The sequence below is a fragment of the Nelusetta ayraudi genome, unplaced genomic scaffold (assembly GCF_046127955.1).
Source record: "Nelusetta ayraudi isolate G7.1 ecotype Tasmania unplaced genomic scaffold, CSIRO-AGI_Nayr_v1 ptg000026l, whole genome shotgun sequence".
Classification (NCBI taxonomy): Eukaryota; Metazoa; Chordata; class Actinopteri; order Tetraodontiformes; family Monacanthidae; genus Nelusetta; species Nelusetta ayraudi.
Genome location: NW_027466076.1, coordinates 5,546,301 through 5,565,339, shown reverse-complemented (window position 1 = coordinate 5,565,339; position 19,039 = coordinate 5,546,301). Strand labels below are relative to the sequence as shown.

At 43.0% G+C, this 19,039-nt stretch overlaps 3 protein-coding genes and 1 long non-coding RNA gene across 4 annotated transcripts in view; 2 read left to right on the top strand and 2 right to left on the bottom strand.

Moving 5' to 3' along the window:
* Positions 1-19,039, bottom strand: part of LOC142889895 (E3 ubiquitin-protein ligase RNF180-like) — a 156,508-nt gene that overhangs the window by 25,014 nt on the left and 112,455 nt on the right. The window lies entirely within an intron of this gene.
* Positions 1-19,039, top strand: part of LOC142890373 (growth arrest and DNA damage-inducible protein GADD45 gamma-like) — a 170,351-nt gene that overhangs the window by 77,447 nt on the left and 73,865 nt on the right. The gene's annotated exons all lie outside the window — the stretch shown is intronic.
* LOC142890339 (uncharacterized) lies at positions 631-5,515 on the bottom strand. Its single transcript, XM_076029292.1, has 3 exons — positions 5,048-5,515; positions 4,806-4,963; positions 631-3,409 (listed from the first exon to the last, which is right to left on the bottom strand). The coding sequence occupies exons 1-3, from the start codon at positions 5,141-5,143 to the stop codon at positions 760-762; spliced, it is 2,904 nt and encodes a 967-aa protein (XP_075885407.1). The 5' UTR covers positions 5,144-5,515; the 3' UTR covers positions 631-759.
* On the top strand, positions 12,732-14,813 carry LOC142889886 (uncharacterized). The gene is made up of 4 exons (XR_012927016.1): positions 12,732-12,847; positions 13,465-14,005; positions 14,543-14,580; positions 14,789-14,813. It is a non-coding gene; the product is annotated as an uncharacterized LOC142889886 (long non-coding RNA).

Here is a 19,039-nt window from a genome sequence, read left to right as displayed (position 1 = left end):
TCAGTAAAAACAGCGTGCACATTTAAATAGGTGATAGTTGATAAAAATGAATAAATAACCAAGCTCGACTTGATAAGCTGCTTAATGTAGCACCCCTTTCTTCCTCTAGATGGCGATATAGATCAATAGGTTGCCCCATTGTGAACTCCAACTGAACCCTTCTTTCTAAATGAATAAAAACCGTGTCTACCTCGCATGCACTTGGATGATTGATGATAGGACACCGTAAAGACAGGTTGAACAACGCCAAGTTTTTATAGCTGTATAGGTGACCTATTAACACACTTTCTGAAGGATTGTAATCTATAAATTCTACAAATTGAAGTGAAATCGGTTTAGTTGTGGTAGGCATGACTCTTTTCAGCTTCCTTAGTTTTGAATGGTTCTGTGTGGAGACAGTGATGAAGCACACAAGCAGGCTGCCAAACCATTTAATCAAACACAGATTACACTTTACATTCAACACTTCCTATTAATATCATAAAGCCGTCCTAACATCACAATCTGGTTTCAAAGACACGTTTTCCAGATGAAGAAGGGTTGACAGAAAATGAAATATAATAAACTATGTTTTTCTACTAAGATGTCATTTTTAATATCCTAGCAACATTGTATTCTTGCAAATTATTATTATTGTATTGTTCTAGTCCAATAATGCTGGTGATGGGCAACATTTTCAAAAAGCAATATTTGTGTCCTGTTGCAGAGCAAAAAAAAAATGTAAAAACCTGAAGATTAGAAGGCACAGCATTCAAGCCTCTACTTGGTCTTGGGGCCATTCATAGGCTGATACAGAGGAAGGAGGAACTTCCATGACTCTACCCAACCTGACAGTGATTTGGTGGACATCTTAGTTTTCACAAACAAATACCTCCAAGACTCCGCCCACTCTTCCTGGAACTTGTTGTCGTCTTTCATGTCAAGCTTCTTCACTGAGCCAGGGCCTCTCTTGGGCCGCGGCTGGGTTTTCCCCATCAGGTGACATCCCGCCCACTTCCTCTCTGACTGCTTCTCCATCTTGGAGAAAAGGTGGCTTTTTGTTTTGCTCTTTTTCCTCACAATCACCATGGGGTCGACGGACTCCTTGCACCCGCTTCTCTGTGCGTCCTTTGCGGTGGTTCCCTTCCGGAATCGATGGGAGTTTGCCCAAAGCATCGCAACAGCGTAGTTGCTGCTGCAGCTGACGTTCAGCTGACTTTGCGTGTTGACTTTTCTTGCCCACATGACTGCATAGTGGTGCATGTTGGAAGATGACTCCACCCACGGCTGCTCCAGGTGGGGCATGGGGTTCGCGAGCCTGAAAGGCAACCCCCACCTGATTTCGTGCCAATCGGCAGTGGCATGTTGTCGCTGAGTGGCACCGGCCACTGGCACCGCTGAAGCTCCGTGCAGACCCTGCTGGTGGTTCAGCAATGAGCCGGCTCTCCATGAAGGCCTCCACTGCTCTTCCGGATGCTTCTCCCCAAACACATTCAAGTCTAACGATCGACTCGTTGTAGTTGCGATTCCCTGCAGGGAAACCGTCTCCCTGCCAGCTCTGATCTCCATTACTTCAGCCACCTCATTGGCCGGAGACACCTGCCGCATCCAGTTGGGTGTATTCAATAATGACCATTTCCAGGCCTCGCCCCACAGGGTCCAGGAGGGTCTGTCATGGTGGGACTGAGCGTTTGAGACCATCCAGGCTCCCTGCCAGTCAGCCACTGCACCAGCAAAGCCTCTCTGTCTGACTGGATGGTGGTTGGCTGGGTTCTCTAGATGAGGTACGTGGTCAGATCGACCTCCATCTTGCCTGGGTGCTGGTCGACACTGGCGACTGAAGCACTTCCATGATTCTCCATAGATGCTCTCCCCTGCTGGACCATTCTTAGGGAGTTCAACAGGAGCAAAATGGTTCAGAGCCCTCTGTCGATCCACTCTCACTGGGGCCACCGTGGGCCAGTGTTGCTGCCACAATTCCAGCTCCTGGCGCAAAGGCGTGGAGGTAAATTTCCACGCATCAGCCCATTTTGTCTGCTGCTCTTTGTCAAATGAGCCCAGAGGCTTCAGAGGGTCATTTCTCACTCTTTCTCTCTCCATCCTGATTCTGCTTTTCAGCATCCTCCAAGAATCCCTCCATTCCGTCGCTGATGAAACATTATCGGGCTGATTTCGGTGAAGCTTGTTCATCTTCGCGAGTTCTCTCTTTGGTTGCTCAATCTCAGCGTGTGCGTGTTGCGGTGCTGAAAGATTCCTGCCGTTGTTCTCCAGCTCTTGCGAGTTGACCTCTTTCGTCAAAGGTGAGGCTTTCAGGACTTTCTCGATTTCCTCGCACGGTTTGGAGTTGTTTTTAGCCACCTGCCATGACTTTGCCCACTCTGACAGAAGCTTAGATTCATCACAGGACGCCAAACGCTCATCTCGACGTTTGAGCTTGTTGGCCACAAGCAAGACTTTGTGGAAATGGGAAACCCTCTGCTGCTGGCAGTGGTCACTGAGGGTCTCTGCGTGATCGTGACTGAGAGTGGCACCAGAATGTTTGCGGTTGCTGGTGACCACTGTGGCAGCCCTCCAAGAATCTTCCCATTCCGGACTGCAAGACCTTTGAACCTGATGTGAAGTGGATCTTTTGACGCCGTGGTGGTTGGCAAGCCTCCAACAGTCCAAGTCAGAGCTCATCTCTTCCTCCTTGCCTCGTCCATTAGCCACAAAATCACTTGTGTGGCCACCAATTGGAACTTGGCTTGCCGGCTTGGTGGACATCCATGATTTGACCCACTCCTCCACAACATCAGTGTGTTGGGCTTCATCTAGTAAAGCAAATTTGGCACAATGTTCATGTGCAGGTGTTGCACCCTTCTTATTGTTTTCGCCATATTTTTTCCAGGACAGATCCCACGCCTCTGTCTGGAGATTTACATCTTGCCATTGTGATCTGACAAAAGTGTGATCAGACTTCTTCCATAGGTGAAGACTCTGAGGATCCATTGTGTTGGGCACATTTAACCACGTTTTGCCATCCTCAGAGTGGGGCTGCCTGGTTGCAAACATCCAACACTTTCCCCAGGCTGTTACAGATGGAGCTCCTTCTTCTGGGGACGGCGACGGTTTGTTTTGTTTCCATGCTCTGTCCCACATCACAGAGGAGGGTTTAGTTTTGCTTAGAAAATCAAGTAACTGCAGCCTTTTCAAATTGTTGGACCCTTTTTTGGCGGCATAGTTGGGGGCGGAAGAGGAGAGGGACACGCCTCCTCTCTGACTTCCTGGTCTGCCAGGTTGACCTGCACCAAAGAGGTTGGAAGGAGCCTGGGTTGGCTTGCTCTTCCAGATATTTTCCTCCGTCTGATGCATGGCAGGTTTGCTTTTCTTTTCCCGCCTTCTCCCTGTCCCCATTTTGGCTGACCAGCGACCTTTCCATTCTTCGTTGATCCTGCAGAAATATGGAGAAAGGCACCAGGAGAAGCAAATCAAACAAAAGGGAACACTTCAAAATGTTAGCCACCATTGTTGCCTGTGTACAAACCCAGATTGGAGGCGTCTGATGTCTGGACAGACATGGTTGTAACAATGCTTTTCACATCATTGTCCTTCATTAGAGCATCAAAGAGTAAAATACACGTTTCCAAAGAAAGGCTATTTGGGTTTGGAGGTTGCAACATAACGCTGCTTTCATGTATCATAAGTGCCAGAGTGTGTGTGTGTGTGTGTGTGTGTGTGTGTGTGTGTGTGCGTGTGTGCTTGCACATTAGACTTAAACAGCAGTAGAGGACAAAATAGGTGTGAACTTCTACATCAGTACATCTGCTGGTACAAATCCAGCTGTCCGTCAGCCACCAAGGAGTCAATTACAGCTGACCGATGCGCTGGTGCATATAAGCTGTGCAATGCAATATGTTTAATGTTAGCCATAGATGCTGCTTAGGCTAGCAGTGGGCGCGGCCTTTCTGACTGTACTCTCTATATTGAGGCGTGAAGCAGTACAACCATGATGGGAGTTTTTAAAATGTTTAAAAAAATAATAAATAAATAAAAAAGAAAAAAAAGAAAATAAACTGTTGCTGAATGATGCAACTGTCTGAGTTGCAGAAAACATACAGGCACAATCACACATATGAATGCATAAAAACATCATAACTGAGATGAGGAAAGCTGCATAAACAGAAACAGATCAGAATCTATTTGTGTCACTTTTCTTATGTTCTTCCCCGCGTGCTCCCTGTAAATCTGCTCGTCAGCCAAAGTGGATGGCTCACATGATCCCATCTGGAGCGTGCACGCCACACTAATCTCCAGCACTGGTGTTAACTGCAAGCAATTCATTGTGTTAACGGATTCAATTCCCCTTCCAAAGGAAGCCGTGTGGTAATTGGTTTAGTTTGAAGGCAGCAACGGGAGGAAAACCAACGTTTGTTTTAGTGATCCCCGCTGTCATGAACCTCCTGTAATTTCAGAACGTGTCAATCCAGAGCTCGTGACACGATCACGACAGCCGACTGTCGCGAGTTTGTTTTCCGTGTCATTAGCCGGTGCCTTCAAACAGAACAGGATTCTGTGAGTGAGAAAAAGCTCCTATCTGGAGAGAGATGGAACTTTTGAATGAATACTAAACACTGGGGACTTTCAAGACAACAATCTGTTATTAGCATGAATGAGGTCACCTGGTAATTGGATCGTGTATTTGAGGAAGCCAGTTAATTGGAATATAGTGGCATCAATCAACTTCACGTGCATAAGAACAGCAAAAAAAAATCTTATCTTATTAAAAAAAAAAACAAATGATGCAGAGTTGAAGACAGCGCATGCACGGACAGATATTTCATTCTCACGTCTCCAGGGCGCTCTTCTCCATCCGTTCCTGCTCCTTGTCCAACTTTTGGCTGTACTCTCGCTCCCTGATCTCCCACACGTTCTTCATGATGGAGGCATTGCAGCCGACCGTCTCGCTATTCTTCTCGCCGGACATCTTCAGACTGATCCACACTTCCTGCACATGCAGAAGGAAAATTATGACTTGCCACTGAATAAACACTCTCTGTTTATTTGAAGTATCTCTTGTTGTGTGCTGAACCTTCAGGACGCTGTGAACCTCAGCGGTGATGCCCTCTGCGCTGATCTTCTCACTGCAAGCAGCTCCGCTCCGATATACTGCTGCCCTCAGAGTCATTAACCTGCTTTTAGCATGTTAGGGGCTGTCCTCACAAAAATATGACACCTTCCAGCCATGCGCGCCAACCACACGCCCAAAATTACTTTTCGTGACCGCTCTATGGCATGATGGAGGTTACATCATGCCAGCGGAGGAAGGCGAGGCATGAAGGAGCGCTGTTAAGTGCCACGTCTATGGCCTACATTCGTCTCCGTGCACGCACAACACAACAGGAGAGCCCGCCTGCTGGTGAGATTGTTAAATGGACAAAAATCCAAAAAGAGAACTTGGCTAAAATGCACTGTTGAGAAACAGAAGTTGACATTTGTAGTGGTTGTAATGGGAGCATTCAGCGAGGTGGCAGCTTACAGAGTTCCTCTAATTGAATCTTCCCTTGGGATGCAAACTCCCAGAGTGATCACACGGCATTGACTGCATGCACCAGTGCATGTAGTATCACAACACTTAGAATCAGTGACATCCAATTTTGAATTTAAAATTGCAGAAAAAAAGATCACGCTGAGGTGACGACCAACAACCACAGCAACATAAGTCTGTGCTTTGGGTTTAAAAAAAGAAGGAGAAAATAAATCAACGCTGTAACACTGGATCCTCAGCGTTAACTGTTGTGCACTGTGCGGCTCTTCATCGCTGCTGCTGAATTGATCCGAGGGGTTTGCTCCTCTAGACGTGAGGGCTAATCTTATCACTGGGTCGATCACCTCAAGGTTGAACACATATCAGTGCGCCCCGGCCTGTTCTGGATCACTGCTGCCACATGTATTTAAAGCTTTGAGTTTTAGAGAGCACGTATGCGGCTCGTGCTGTGTAGCCAATACCTCCTGCTGTAAATGTGTCCAGCATTCGGAGCGGCATGCTGGGAATGTCCTCCAGAACCACTGGCATCAACCCAGCGCTGAGGCCATTTATGTCCGATCAAAGGTCACATGTCCGATGCAGCCAAAGGTTTAATTATGAGGATAAATCACACTGGGATCAGTGGTTGAAGCAGTTCTTCAGTTCTTCAGCCCGTCGCCACAGGGTTGATTTGGACCACAGCGTTTTTTTGTTTTTTTTTCCCACCATCACATGCATCTCCGTGGCAGCAGAAAGCTATTTGTGCCACCTCGTGTCACTGTGCAGTGACCTCTGACCCCAGACTTCTACCCATGCTAGGACTGGCTGGCGGGTTGGAGGTGTCACCTGCAGAACCTCACATCCCACTGAATGGCACTTTGGGAATTCACAGCCCTAAAATACAGAAGATCTTCAAACGTTCAATTAGAAACTAAATCTGAGAAATAAAAGAAGTGATGTTTGTTGTTGTTTGATATACAGGTACCACCCAGAAAATTAGAATATCCTGAAAAGGTTGTTGTATTTCTGCAATTCAACTTAAAAGGTGAATTTGACATATTATGTAAAGGAATAATATGCAAATCAATATATTTCAAGTTTTTATATCTTTGCATTTTGCTGATCAGGTCTTGCAGCTTAAAAAAAAAAAAACTCAAATTTTATAATAATTTTCTGAGTTTGTGGCTTTGTGGTTTTAATAAGCTGAAAATCTTAATCAGCAAAGTGACAACAAGGAACTGCTTGAGATGTCAATTTGCGTGGAATGGCTCAATAAAATGTGTTGCTCTCATCTTTTATGTTAAATTACCAAAATAAAACAACTTTTACTTGATATTCTCATTTTTCGGGTAGGACCTGTAGTCAAGGTAGGCTGCCTTCACTGTCTGTGTGAAGAAGCTGACTAGCGGAGAGGACGAGGCATCTGGAAATCAATCAAAAAGATGAATTTTTGTTCTCAGGAAGATCACAGAAACATGTTCACATTCAAAATGTAACAGCATGGTTTGGATTGAGAGGGACAGATTTGATTTGGGTTCCTTCCTTCAAGCATGAGAGGCATCCACGCTGCAGGAATTACACAGAGCCTGGCCAGGGATCTTTTTCATGGCCTTGTCATCTTGAGACGCGATCAGCTCGCCTGTGCTGAGCTGTCCTTTTCCATCGCACCAGACTGCCACCACTTTCATATGTAGCAGGATAAAAGTCACGCTAAGCCACGTCGCAATATGAGACCTGAGTCGTCAGGAGAGACGCAAGGCTTTAGCGGCGAGCCTGGGCCAACTTCAACACTACTGACACAGTCAGCCGGGATGCAAAAAAACCCTCAGCTCTTTGAGAAAGCCAATGACACTGAAACTGCCATTCAAATTTAGCATACAAAGAAGGTAAACTATCTTTCTTTCTAGATAAATCAGTAGTGAACCAGTCAGAGCACAAGTGATGGTATAAAAGGTGTAAAAGTAAAGATATTGGACTATGCACCGACATTGCAATCAAGAGAAAGTCGTCAGCAGGACTCTTTAAACGGTGAGATAACATCAGAGGACAATGTGAGAAGAACACTCACGACTTGATGGGAAATTGTTGTGTCTTTTTTTTTTTTTTGTTATTTTGCCCTATTTTGTAAAAGGACATGGAGAAAAATGTGTACAAGTAAATTCAGTCAGTCTTTAAAACCAAAAGTGAGCATTTCAAATTGGAGTTTTGGCAACGACAGGTGAAGACAGGCGCCTGGTGAACTGCAGCTTTAAAAAGGAGACTGGACAGTACAGTATGTACACACAGCGTCTGGCCCCCTTTACACTGGACAGCCTGACTGAGTTACTCCAGGCGTTTGGGCGGCAGACAGGCATACGGGCTACATATGGTGCAGAGGTGGTAAAAATAGAGCCGTACACTCTGTCCACATGACTCAACTGTGACATGGAACACCATCATAGCACACAAACGCACGCTGCTGTAAACCTGGCACTTTTCTGCAGTCAGGACCCCAGAGTGCAGACGATTTGCTGGTTAACCTCCCAAAAGGTGGAATTTTCAGGAAAACAACGACCGATAACTCGGAAATCTCAAGAGAAACAACAGGTGGCGCCACGCGCATTTCAATATAAACTCAGCTAATGAGCCAAACGAGGTGCAGGTGTGCAGAGCCAGGCAGTCAGGCTTGACAGCACCAAGGTGGAACTACTCAACACAGGGAGGACGGCCAGCACGTTGAGGCAGACAAACAAAAAAAAAAACACACTAGGCAATAGAGACACAACATTGAAACACGCACGATGACGTTCCCACCTTCCTGTTGCCCTTTGGCGCTGATGGCCATGCTGAGAGGAAAAATGCTTCACTTCAAACGAGTGACTGACATGAAGGAAGACAAACTCCGAATGAAAAAAAATAAGCGGCACTTTGAGAGCACAGCAAGTGCTCCACCACAGACACGCACTTCATATTAGCAGTGTCATGTAACATCAGCTCACAGTTGAAGTAGCTCCGATATAATCAAAACAAGTCCAGGATAGAATTGACTTGTTTATACTTTATAAAGTGGAAAAGTGTTTCAACGTATGGAGTTGAAACACGGGCGACACGGTGGCGCAGTGGTTCGCGCTGCCGCCTCACAGCAAGAAGGTCGTGGGTTCGATTCCGGTGCTTGGGACCTTTCTGTGTGGAGTTTGCATGTTCTCCCTGTGTATGATGGGTTCTCTCCGGTTCTCCGGCTTCCTCCCACAGTCCAAAAACATGCATGTGAGGTCAATTGAACACTCTAAATTGTCCGTAGGTGTGCATGTGAGTGTGAAGTGCTCTATGTGGCCCTGCGATGAACTGGCGACTTGTCCAGGGTGTCACCCTGCCTTCGCCCTAAGACAGCTGGGAGAGGCTCCAGCAGACCCCAGTGACCCTGAATAGGAATAAGCGGGTATAGCAGATGAATGCATGAATGAATGAGTTGAAACACTTTTCTCCTCATGCGTTAGTGAATTTACCACTCAAGACAAAGGAGGACGACAAAAATTTCTAAATAAATAAATAAAAGCTCATACTTCCCGGTCAAGACCGTGACCATCTGGCCACAATCAAATGATGCAGGATGTGACTAATGTAAATGAATCTTTTGTCACAATTTTATATAGCTGCTGCTCATCAACAAAACCCAAAACATTTTTATCTTATTTTTGCCTAACATGGATTCCTGTTGTGATTAAACTTTAAACAACAAAAAGTTTTTTTTGGGGGGGGGGGGGAAAGTCAGTCTAAAAAAAAAAAAACTGCTCTGCTCTTTTCTGCAGAAGAGTTCACGGCATTGAACGGAACTTCATTTGCAAGATTGTCCGGTATGCATTAATAAATACCTGTCCTCTTGCCAGGAAGTTCCCTGGGGAGTCTGTCATTTTCTGTAAATGTGCCATAACGATGGAATGTGTTTTATGCAGATAGTGACAGACAAGTGATTGAGACCTTTGTTGTTCTGCCTGTGAAGTTGGAAATGCTTGAAATGACTGCGTGGGTACGGTGGCTTCAGTGACCTTAGACCATGCAGTGACTTGCATTTGACACCAGAACCAGAACTAGAACTAAGAGCCTAAGATTATCGTCCTCTTGTTATTTTCAACCTGGAAAACCACATTTCACCATCATGATATTAAAGCACGCTTGATTCCTTGAGTGAAAAGTTCTACAATTCCTCAAAACCAATGCTTGCCACACGAAGAGGACCAGCAGGCGCTGTACAGGTACTGTCCAGAAAAGTAGAATATCCTGAAAAGGTTGTTGTATTTCTGCAATTCAACTTAAAAGGTGAATGTGACATATTATATAAAGGAGTAATATGCAAATCAATATATTTATACAAGTTTTTATTTCTTTACATTTTGCTGATCAGGTGTTGCAGCTTAAAAAAACAAACAAACAATAATAATTTTCTGAGTTTGTGGCTTTGTGGTTTTAATAAGCTGAAAATCTTCATCAGCAAAGTGACAACAAGGAACTGCTTGAGATGTCAATTTGCGTGGAATGGCTCAATAAAATGTGTTGCTCTCATCTTTTATGTTCAATTGCCAAAATAAAACCACTTTTACTTGATATTCTAATATTTCGGGCAGCACCTGCACTCTGTCGCTGTGACTCCAGCAGCTTTTCAGCACCCTGTGCTTCTACTGCACATTTGGCTTTCAGTCGTTGGACATTTTTCTACTTACAGACCCTGAGACACATGAGAAGCAGGATGTCTTCATGCAGTTCAGCCTGTTCTACCTTTGGCTGGTGGCTTACCGACAGCTCCGTCTGATGGGTTTTCCTCTACTAACTGTAAGTGTCAAAGCAGCAATGCAGCAAAACAATGATGTGCATCCTTTGCACTGGGTGTGTCAGACTTACTTCCAACTCGTAAATCACAGTCATCCTTTTAAGCCAGAAGTTAGATATCCACAATGTGATTTAATCAGGCTTTCTGATGGACTCAACAACACAGGCTTGATATTTGAGCAACATTCTGGCACACATCACTTCCTGTCTTCCTGTCGAGTCTCATTTACTTTTGCACAGACACAGAGTCACAGCCTCTGGTATCGATCCAGTCCCGTTACTGTGCAAGCAGAACCTCTGCTCTGCCGAAGTTCATTTGGCATCAAGAGGTTTTACCAGCAATGAATCCCTCTTGCATCTGTGTGCATTAACATAACATGTATAGCTTTGAAGTAGGTGGGCAGAAATATTACTTGGCCACAAACTGCTGAAGTGGGTCAAACTTAAATTGTGCTGTGAGAAAAACTGTTTTATATGAGCAAAATTTGACAAGTGGTCACGTTTTTGTGTGCGTGCAAGTGTGTATGTGCATGTGTGCATGCCACCTGATTTCTAGGAGTGGAAGACTCATTATCCAAAGAGAAAGGCATGTTGTCACAGCCTACCATGCTGGCTAAAGTGCTTGACAGAATCTCTATCACTTCAATCTTGCCCCCAGTTCCAGTAAGGTCTCTGTCAAACAGGTCCTGCTGTCACCCATCATACGTGACAAATTTGAACATGTGTTTATCGCCTTGAGGTTCATTCCTCTCCTGTGAGACGTTGATCAGTTTACTTGAACACCTTCCTCTTCAAGTTCAAGCTGTGTATTTTCCAAATGAGACTCAAAGAAATAGTCCTAAAAGTGACTAAGCTTCTATCATATTATTCTGATCTATTAGGTTGTACGAGAGAGGATACCACACTCCAGGGGGCGCACCAGGGGGATTGAAATCTACTGGGCTTAATTTACAGTCATCTGGGAATCAGCCAGAGAAAGCTGCTGTGATTGAAGCCTTCGTGCTAATCTCTTTAGCGGCAGCTAAGCTAAGAGTTGCTTCCTCCATTACTTCTTTGTGTCTCTTTAGGGGAGATTGAAACAGTCACTTTGCATTTTCTTCACAGTTAAGAGGAAGCTGCTCTGTCATGTAGAGGTAAAGCGGTCAACTCTTTCTGCCGGTGAATGGCAAGACGGATGAGCATGATTTCCAAATTGAAATTTAGCCGCCCAGCAGTAATGCTAGGCCCAACACCCAATCCGTTTGTAATTTGAATGCTTGTCTTCAGTGTCAGAAACGGAGACAGTCAAGAAAGCTGCATAGCTTGTACTGGAAATGACACTGAGTTCATTACTTCTGACACGGTGGATGACCTAAATTCTTCTTGTCTACTGGAACTTTCCAGACGAACAAATGCACTGAACAGTGCGATTAGTTTTTTCTCACTCAAGTAATACTACTAACGTGATAAAAAAGCAAATACATTTTTGGATGTGTCTTTGGTCATTTTTAAATAAACAAATTCCTATTAAGGTTTTTATTACATTATAAAGAAACTTTCAAGATAAAATGTACAATGTTTTTTTCTTTTGTATTTCTCACATATTCATTTATTGCTTCCCAGTTTGTCTCAGTCAAACATTAAATCAAACCATTGATAAAGAAACACAAATAAAATCAATACAAACAACCGCTCACCGCTCTTTCACTCAGCCCTAACAGGAATTAATGCAGTCAGCCATGCAAAATACACAGATATAACTATGGACAAAAAACATGTTGTTTAAAGTTGCATAGTTTGTGAGTCACATGTTGGATAAATCCATTCTCCAAAAATGACACAATAAAAGATCGATATCAAAATAGCCCTATTTTCAATTAGCAACACCTTTGTCTTGCTACTTATTCACTCATTACCCCATTGATTAATGTTTCAATCAATTAGTTATGTCAATAAGATAATAGAGGCACCTTTGGCATTTTGGCCAATTATAGAAAACGTCAGTTTTACAGACGGAAGAAAGAAAAGCAGAACGTCCTCTGAGCAATCCTGATTGGTTCCCAACAAAACTGCTGCGGCCCTTGGCCCGTTCTGACTTGCAGTTCTCAGTCACTGACTTAGCACTGTCAGAGGATCGGGAAAAATTTGTCCCAAACGATGGTGTTGCCAACCGCACTCTTACCAACTCCGATTTTTCCAATTATCACGATCCTCAGTGGAGGGCCTGTAGACACAAATAAAATGAGTGGTTTCAAAAATGGTAACAAGAAATCAAGAATGAAACAATCTTATTTCCAACAACAGTACAAGTGTTGGTAGCAATGAAATGAAGAAGTGTGATCCAGTTACCTTTGGGAATGGACTGACAGACACCCATATCTGTCTGTGGTGTGGTGTGCGGTGTGCAAAATGACAGTTTTTACAGCAAAGCTGCTTAAGAAGCTCCACCCACAGGGTGGATCCACTTACACCTGTGTTTAAGACGGAAACGCTTCACATATGATCTATAGAATCCAGCGAAACCTCCCTCCCCTGCTGTTCTTTTCCAAGCTGCTAAAATGAACACGAAACAACCAGTGCCTCGTAAGTGCGACAACTTGCTTCTTTCTGTGTGTGTAGTAATGTTGCTCCACAAAGTGTTAAAACAGGAAAGTTTGTATTTTTTGGTTGTGGCATGTCATCCTTTTCTCGATTTGCTGAATGAAAGTCACTCAGAAGTGGAGAATGGACGGCTCGGCTACCTGAGGGTTTAAGTTCAGTCCTGTTGAAGATCAGCTACGATGGAAGTCCGTCTCATATGAAGACTGTCAATCCCTGTGAAGAAAAATACCTGAGTGTTTAACTGCACAAAAAATACTTATAATTCGATGTACAATAATAATATTTGTTGACGTGGGGCTTCATTCTCATTCCTCCACTGCTTCAGATTGTTTCAGAGAGAATGTTTGTTTTGATTGAACAAATGGGATTTTTTTTTGCCTCGTAAGCTCCTCTACGGACAGTAAGCACACATCCGCGCAAGGTTTTGTGAGCTCACTGCCTGTCATATCAGTCATATTTTCTTTGACTACATGCTTTTTTTCTCTGTTTATGCAGTTTAACATTCAGAGCTTGGGATTTTCTTCTTTATAATGCTTTGTTACTTTTTTCCCCCTATGCTGTTTTTATGCCCCACAATTTGTTTTACTATTCCATTGCAGCATATCCTGATCAGATGACTGTCTGCGTCATTGGGAAGAGAGTTCAGTTGAAGAACATCATCGGAAATATGATCCTTGGAAAAGAGGCTTTCACTAAAACATCTCAAGAACTCGTCGTTGCAGAGAACCACTCTTTCAAAGTCATCATTGCTCCTGATTTCTTTGATGAGGAGAATTTGTATCCGGACCAGAAACTCATCGACTTTATGGCAGTTTCTTATCCTGGCCCCCATCTGTTTCTTCTTGTAATTAACTCTGAAAACAACCAGAAGGACAAAGTTATGGCTCAAGTGAGTAAACTTCAAGATGTCTTTGGTGACAGAGTCACAGCGTACCTGGCCATCATCCTAACAGACGTAGAAAGCTTCATGGCACTCAGACCAATTCTGAAGGACCACTTCCTTCATATCTGGTTGCCAAACACCAAAAGTCTGGCTCGTGAATGCAGGAAGGCCTGCGGCGACAGTCAGCCCTACCAGTTTGAATTCAAGAACTACAGCCAACAGGTTGTTTTAAGGAGAAAGGGAGCGCTGGAGGGCAGGTTAGACTGTTTTTCACCACACATGCACACACACACACACACATTGTTTACAGTGTGCATTTGTGTGCTATGACTGTGACATGGTGTTCCATGTCACAGTTGAACCGAGACTATCAAAATAAATCAGGAAACACTTAAACAGACCATGACAGCGTTATCTAATCTGACTCCGATGAACCAATCCTTAAAAAGAAAAACTTAAACATTTCAGACAAGGGAAGTTAAAGGCCACCGCAAGCTCAGGAGAGGGAGAGAGTGAAAGATGCTGCAGTCTGAAATGTGACCACTTGATGTCACCGTTTCTTCTTCAAAATCCCAACTATTGCACACTTCACCTTTAAAAGTAGAATGAAAGGGTAAAAACGCAGATATAAAATCCTGAAAAACTGACTGAATCTTTAACCATAATGTGAGATCTACTTACCCAATTAATCCGATCCAATAAATACCAGGAACATAAATGTGCATGAAAACATTATTGGTGCCTTAAATGTTCATCATTATCAGTAACAGTGATTCTGATCATGACTCTTTCAGGCTTGCTGGTGAATCTTTGTCTTACCGAGGGAGAGAGGGTAAGTATTAAGCTGTCTACTTAAATAATAATCAGAGTCAAATTAAGGTCAACAGATCTGAATGTGCAATGTAAGCAAGCCAATGAGGTTGTGTTGGGATGTATCTTTGCCACACGCATCCTTAATTTCACATAAAAATGGATGAACATGTAGACACTCAACATAAACGCAATATAACACAAATAACATGACTCTTACTGTCCCACAGACGCTGGACCAACCAATCCGCCCCCCCCAACAGCATGCAGCTGAGGCAAATCTGGCAGCTGTGGCAGCTGCAACACCTGTTCAGCCAGAAATTCAACAAAATAAAGGTACATTTGACGAGAAGCAATACATTAAATATGTCATTGCTGTAGTTTCATGAGCTTGTTATTTTCTTCCAAACTATCAGGTCAAACAGCCTTTTTGCAAGTTGTACACTAGACCAAACCACTCCTCAGTGTCATCAAAGTGAAACTACACTCGTGTGATGCAACTGGCGCCATCAAATTTGACTGGATTTGCAGCTCAGTGATTATTATACGATGCCGCTGTAGAATATGCACAAATGCTTTTGTTCAATTCTAGGAAAATGGCATTCAAATTAGCCAGGCTTGAATGGTAATGAAAGCTAAAGAAGGATAGTTTAAACTAGATCTAGCTCTGTGTTACTAAGGGACCATAAAGCTATAAAGCTACAGTTTTATGGTCCTTGTTTCATTGCAAAAGAAGGGGGAGGGGTGTGATTGGTTATAAATTCCGACGACAGTAAAAAAAAAAAAATGCAGTCCATTTGAACTTTGAGATTTCAGAAATTGAAATCTCTGCATTTCCGAATTTAATCACTGTCTTTTTAAACTCAGCAACAATGCTGCTAATTTTGTTTGGATGTGACTTGTTTGTTCTTAGTATAATCCCATGGCAAACTGATTCTGAAAATGTTTATGTAGTTCTTTCAGAGGTAATTAATTGACCACAGCATTGATTTTCATTCATCTTTTTCATAGGGAAGCATTTCAAAGTGGTTCTCCTGGGATTGAGTGGAACAGGGAAAAGTGCATCTGCAAACACCATCCTGCTCGCTGGAGACCCAGATCTTAAACCAGAACAACTTTTTAAATCTCAGGCTAGCTCTGTTCCAGTCACAACTGAGTGCACGTTCAAAGTGCTGGGGAGGAAACTTGGGGTCCCTGTCATTGTGTTCGACACTCCAGACTTCTTTCACGAGGAAATGACGGATCGTCAGCAACAGTTAGCGAAGTGCAAGAGGTTCTGTCAGCCAGGGCGGTGTGTGGTGTTACTTGTGATGCAGCTGGGACGGATGGCAGCATGTGAGAAAGACATATTAGAAAAGCTGGAGAACCTGCTGGGGTGGAGGATCAGGGAGTGCACCATTGTTTTGCTCACACACAAAGAGGACCTGATAGGAAGTGTGAAAGACCATGTTCAAAGCGATGTAAACCTCAGAGCCATTGTTGCAAACTGCGGATGGCGTTTTCACGCGTTTTCCAACAACTCCAAGGACAGTTGGCAAGTCGAGGCGCTTTTCGAAATGATCCGAACACGTTTTAGTCATTTTCCAAAGTTCATCAGGAAAACTGATTGCTGCGTGTGCTAGCCAGTTCACAAGCATTCTCAGCTGGAGAAGATAAAGTGCTTTCAACACTGCTCCAACACTTATTGTTATGGTGTGTCTGTACATTATGTATATGGGAATCTACCCAGCTTAATTGAACAAAAATGTGTTTAATGTTAAATGATGTACTCAACGATTTAGAGCAGGCTTCATAGTTACAATGAGCTTTATTATTTTCACCTCCCAACACCTGTTATAGAACTTGTAAAAGGACGTGAGTTTAATCAGAAGGTCAGATTATTTTCCATATCTCTCTCTAGTGCTCAGATTTTCTTTATGAAAACATTAACGTTTTTTCTTTTCTTACTCTGTTTTGTTGCGAATCACTCCATTTCTATGTAAAATTGATTAAGCCTTGGGTAATAAAGACTTCTTATGAAAATGTGGTTGTCCATTCTTCTCTCCATAGTAGAATGAGTGATTTGGAAAAATATAAAAAGAAATCGATAATGAGAAAAAATATATATATTGCGTCCGACAACAGTACAAGTGTTGGTAGCAATGAAATGAAGAAGTGTGAAGAGGCTGAAAGAAATCCAAAGTTACCATTAGGAATATATCAGCAAAATGAGCATGACTTCCTTTCCCAACAGTTCACGTACCAAAGCTGCTTTAGAGCTCCACCCACAGGGTGGATCCAAGTTTACACGTGTTTAGGAACGAAACTCTTCACAGGTGATCCAAAGAGTCCAGTGAAACCTACCTGGCATGCTGTTCTTTTCCAAGCTGCTAAAATGGACACGAACAGACCAGCACCTTGTAAGTGCGACAACTTCCTTCTTTCTGCGTGGACAGTGTGTGTATGTAGTAATGTTGCTCCACAAGGTTTAAAGCAGGGATGTTTTAATTTTGGGTTGTCATTCGTTTTTGATTTGTTGAATAAAAGTCATTGAGAAGTGGAGAGTGGACAGTTTTGACTACCTGAGGGTTTAAGTTCAGTCCTGTTGAAGATCAGCTACGATGGAAGTCCGTCTCATATGAAGAATGTAAATCCCTGTGAAGAAAAATACCTGAGTGTTTAACTGCACACACAATACTGACAGCTTATACCACTACTTACATACTTCATTCTCATTCCTCCACTGACACTGTAAAAAGTTAGACATAGAAAAACAATTCAGGGGCAGAATTTTGGTTCATTTATTGATGAATGTGCAGTAGCTTCAGATAGAATGTTTGTTTTGATTGAACAAATGGGATTTTTTTTTGCCTCGTAAGCTCCTCTACAGACAGTAAGCACACATCCGCGCATGGTTTTGTGAGCTCACTGCCTGTCATATCAGTCATATTTTCTTTGACTACATGCTTTTTTTCTCTGTTTATGCAGTTTAACATTCAGAGCTTGGAATTTTCTTCTTTATAATGCTTTGTTACTTTTTTCCCCCTATGCTGTTTTTATGCCCCACAATTTGTTTTACTATTCCATTGCAGCATATCCTGATCAGATGACTGTCTGCGTCATTGGGAAGAGAGTTCAGTTGAAGAACATCATCGGAAATATGATTCTTGGAAAAGAGGCTTTCACTAAAACATCTCAAGAACTCGTCGTTGCAGGGAACCACACCTTCAAAGTCATCATCGCTCCTGATTTCTTTGATGAGGAGAATTTGTATCTGGACCAGAAACTCATCGACTTTATGGCAGTTTCTTATCCTGGCCCCCATCTGTTTCTTCTTGTAATTGACTCAGAAAACAACCAGAAGGACATAGTTATGGCTCAAGTGAGTAAACTTCAAGATGTCTTTGGTGACAGAGTCACAGCGTACCTGGCCATCATCTTACCAGACGTAGAAAGCTTCATGGCTCTCAGACCAATTCTGAAGGATCACTTCCATATCTGGTTGCCAAACACTGAAAGTCTGGCTCGCGACTGCAGGAAGGCCTGCGGCGAAAGTCAGCCCTACCAGTTTGACCTCAAAAACTACAGCCAACAGGTTGCTTTAAGGAGAAAGGAAGCGCTGGAGGGCAGGTTAGACTATTTTTTACCACACATACACACACACAAGTAAGTAAAAACCCTACAGTAAAAACATAATCTTTTAGTGAATTGGGACGAGCCTTCGCGCAGTGCTATAAAGCAACCGGCCTTAAAATGCATTCTTCGAAGGATGAAGACCCTGAATTGACACACAACCCATGACAGCGTTAATAATCAAACCTGCCTATGATAAACACATCCTGAAACTGGTGAGCAGAATATTTTTGTAATCAAATTACCAATCAAAGCCAAACTTGCATGCATACTGAATATTCTCTAACTGCGGCAAATATATCAAAGTAATCCAGTAAGATCAAGCGGCCTCTTAAAAAGAAAACCTTAAACATTTCAGACAAGGCAAGTGAATGACTACCGTAGTTCACTGGCAAGCTCAGGAAAGGAAGAGAGTGAAAGACGCTGCAGTCTGAAATGTGACCACTTGATATCGCCGTTTCTTCTTCAAAATCTCCAACTATTGCACACTTCATCTTTAAAGTAGAATGAAAGGTTAAAAACGCAAATATAAAATCCCGAAAAACTGACTGAATCTTTAACCATAATGTGAGATCTACTTACCCAATTAATCCAATCCAATAAATACCAGGAACATAAATGTGCATGAAAACATTATTGGTGCCCAAAGTGTTCATCATTATCATTTACAGCGATTCTGATACTGACTGTTGCAGGTTTGCTGGTGAATCCATGTCTTACCGAGGGAGAGAGGGTAAGTATTGAGCTGTCCGATTCATCAGCTTGGAAGATTACTGACTTTTACAATGTTGTCCTCTTGAAGCCAAGTGTTGTGTTCAAAAATATTTTTCCCAATAAATAGGCATATTTAAATTATATAAAAATGTTCA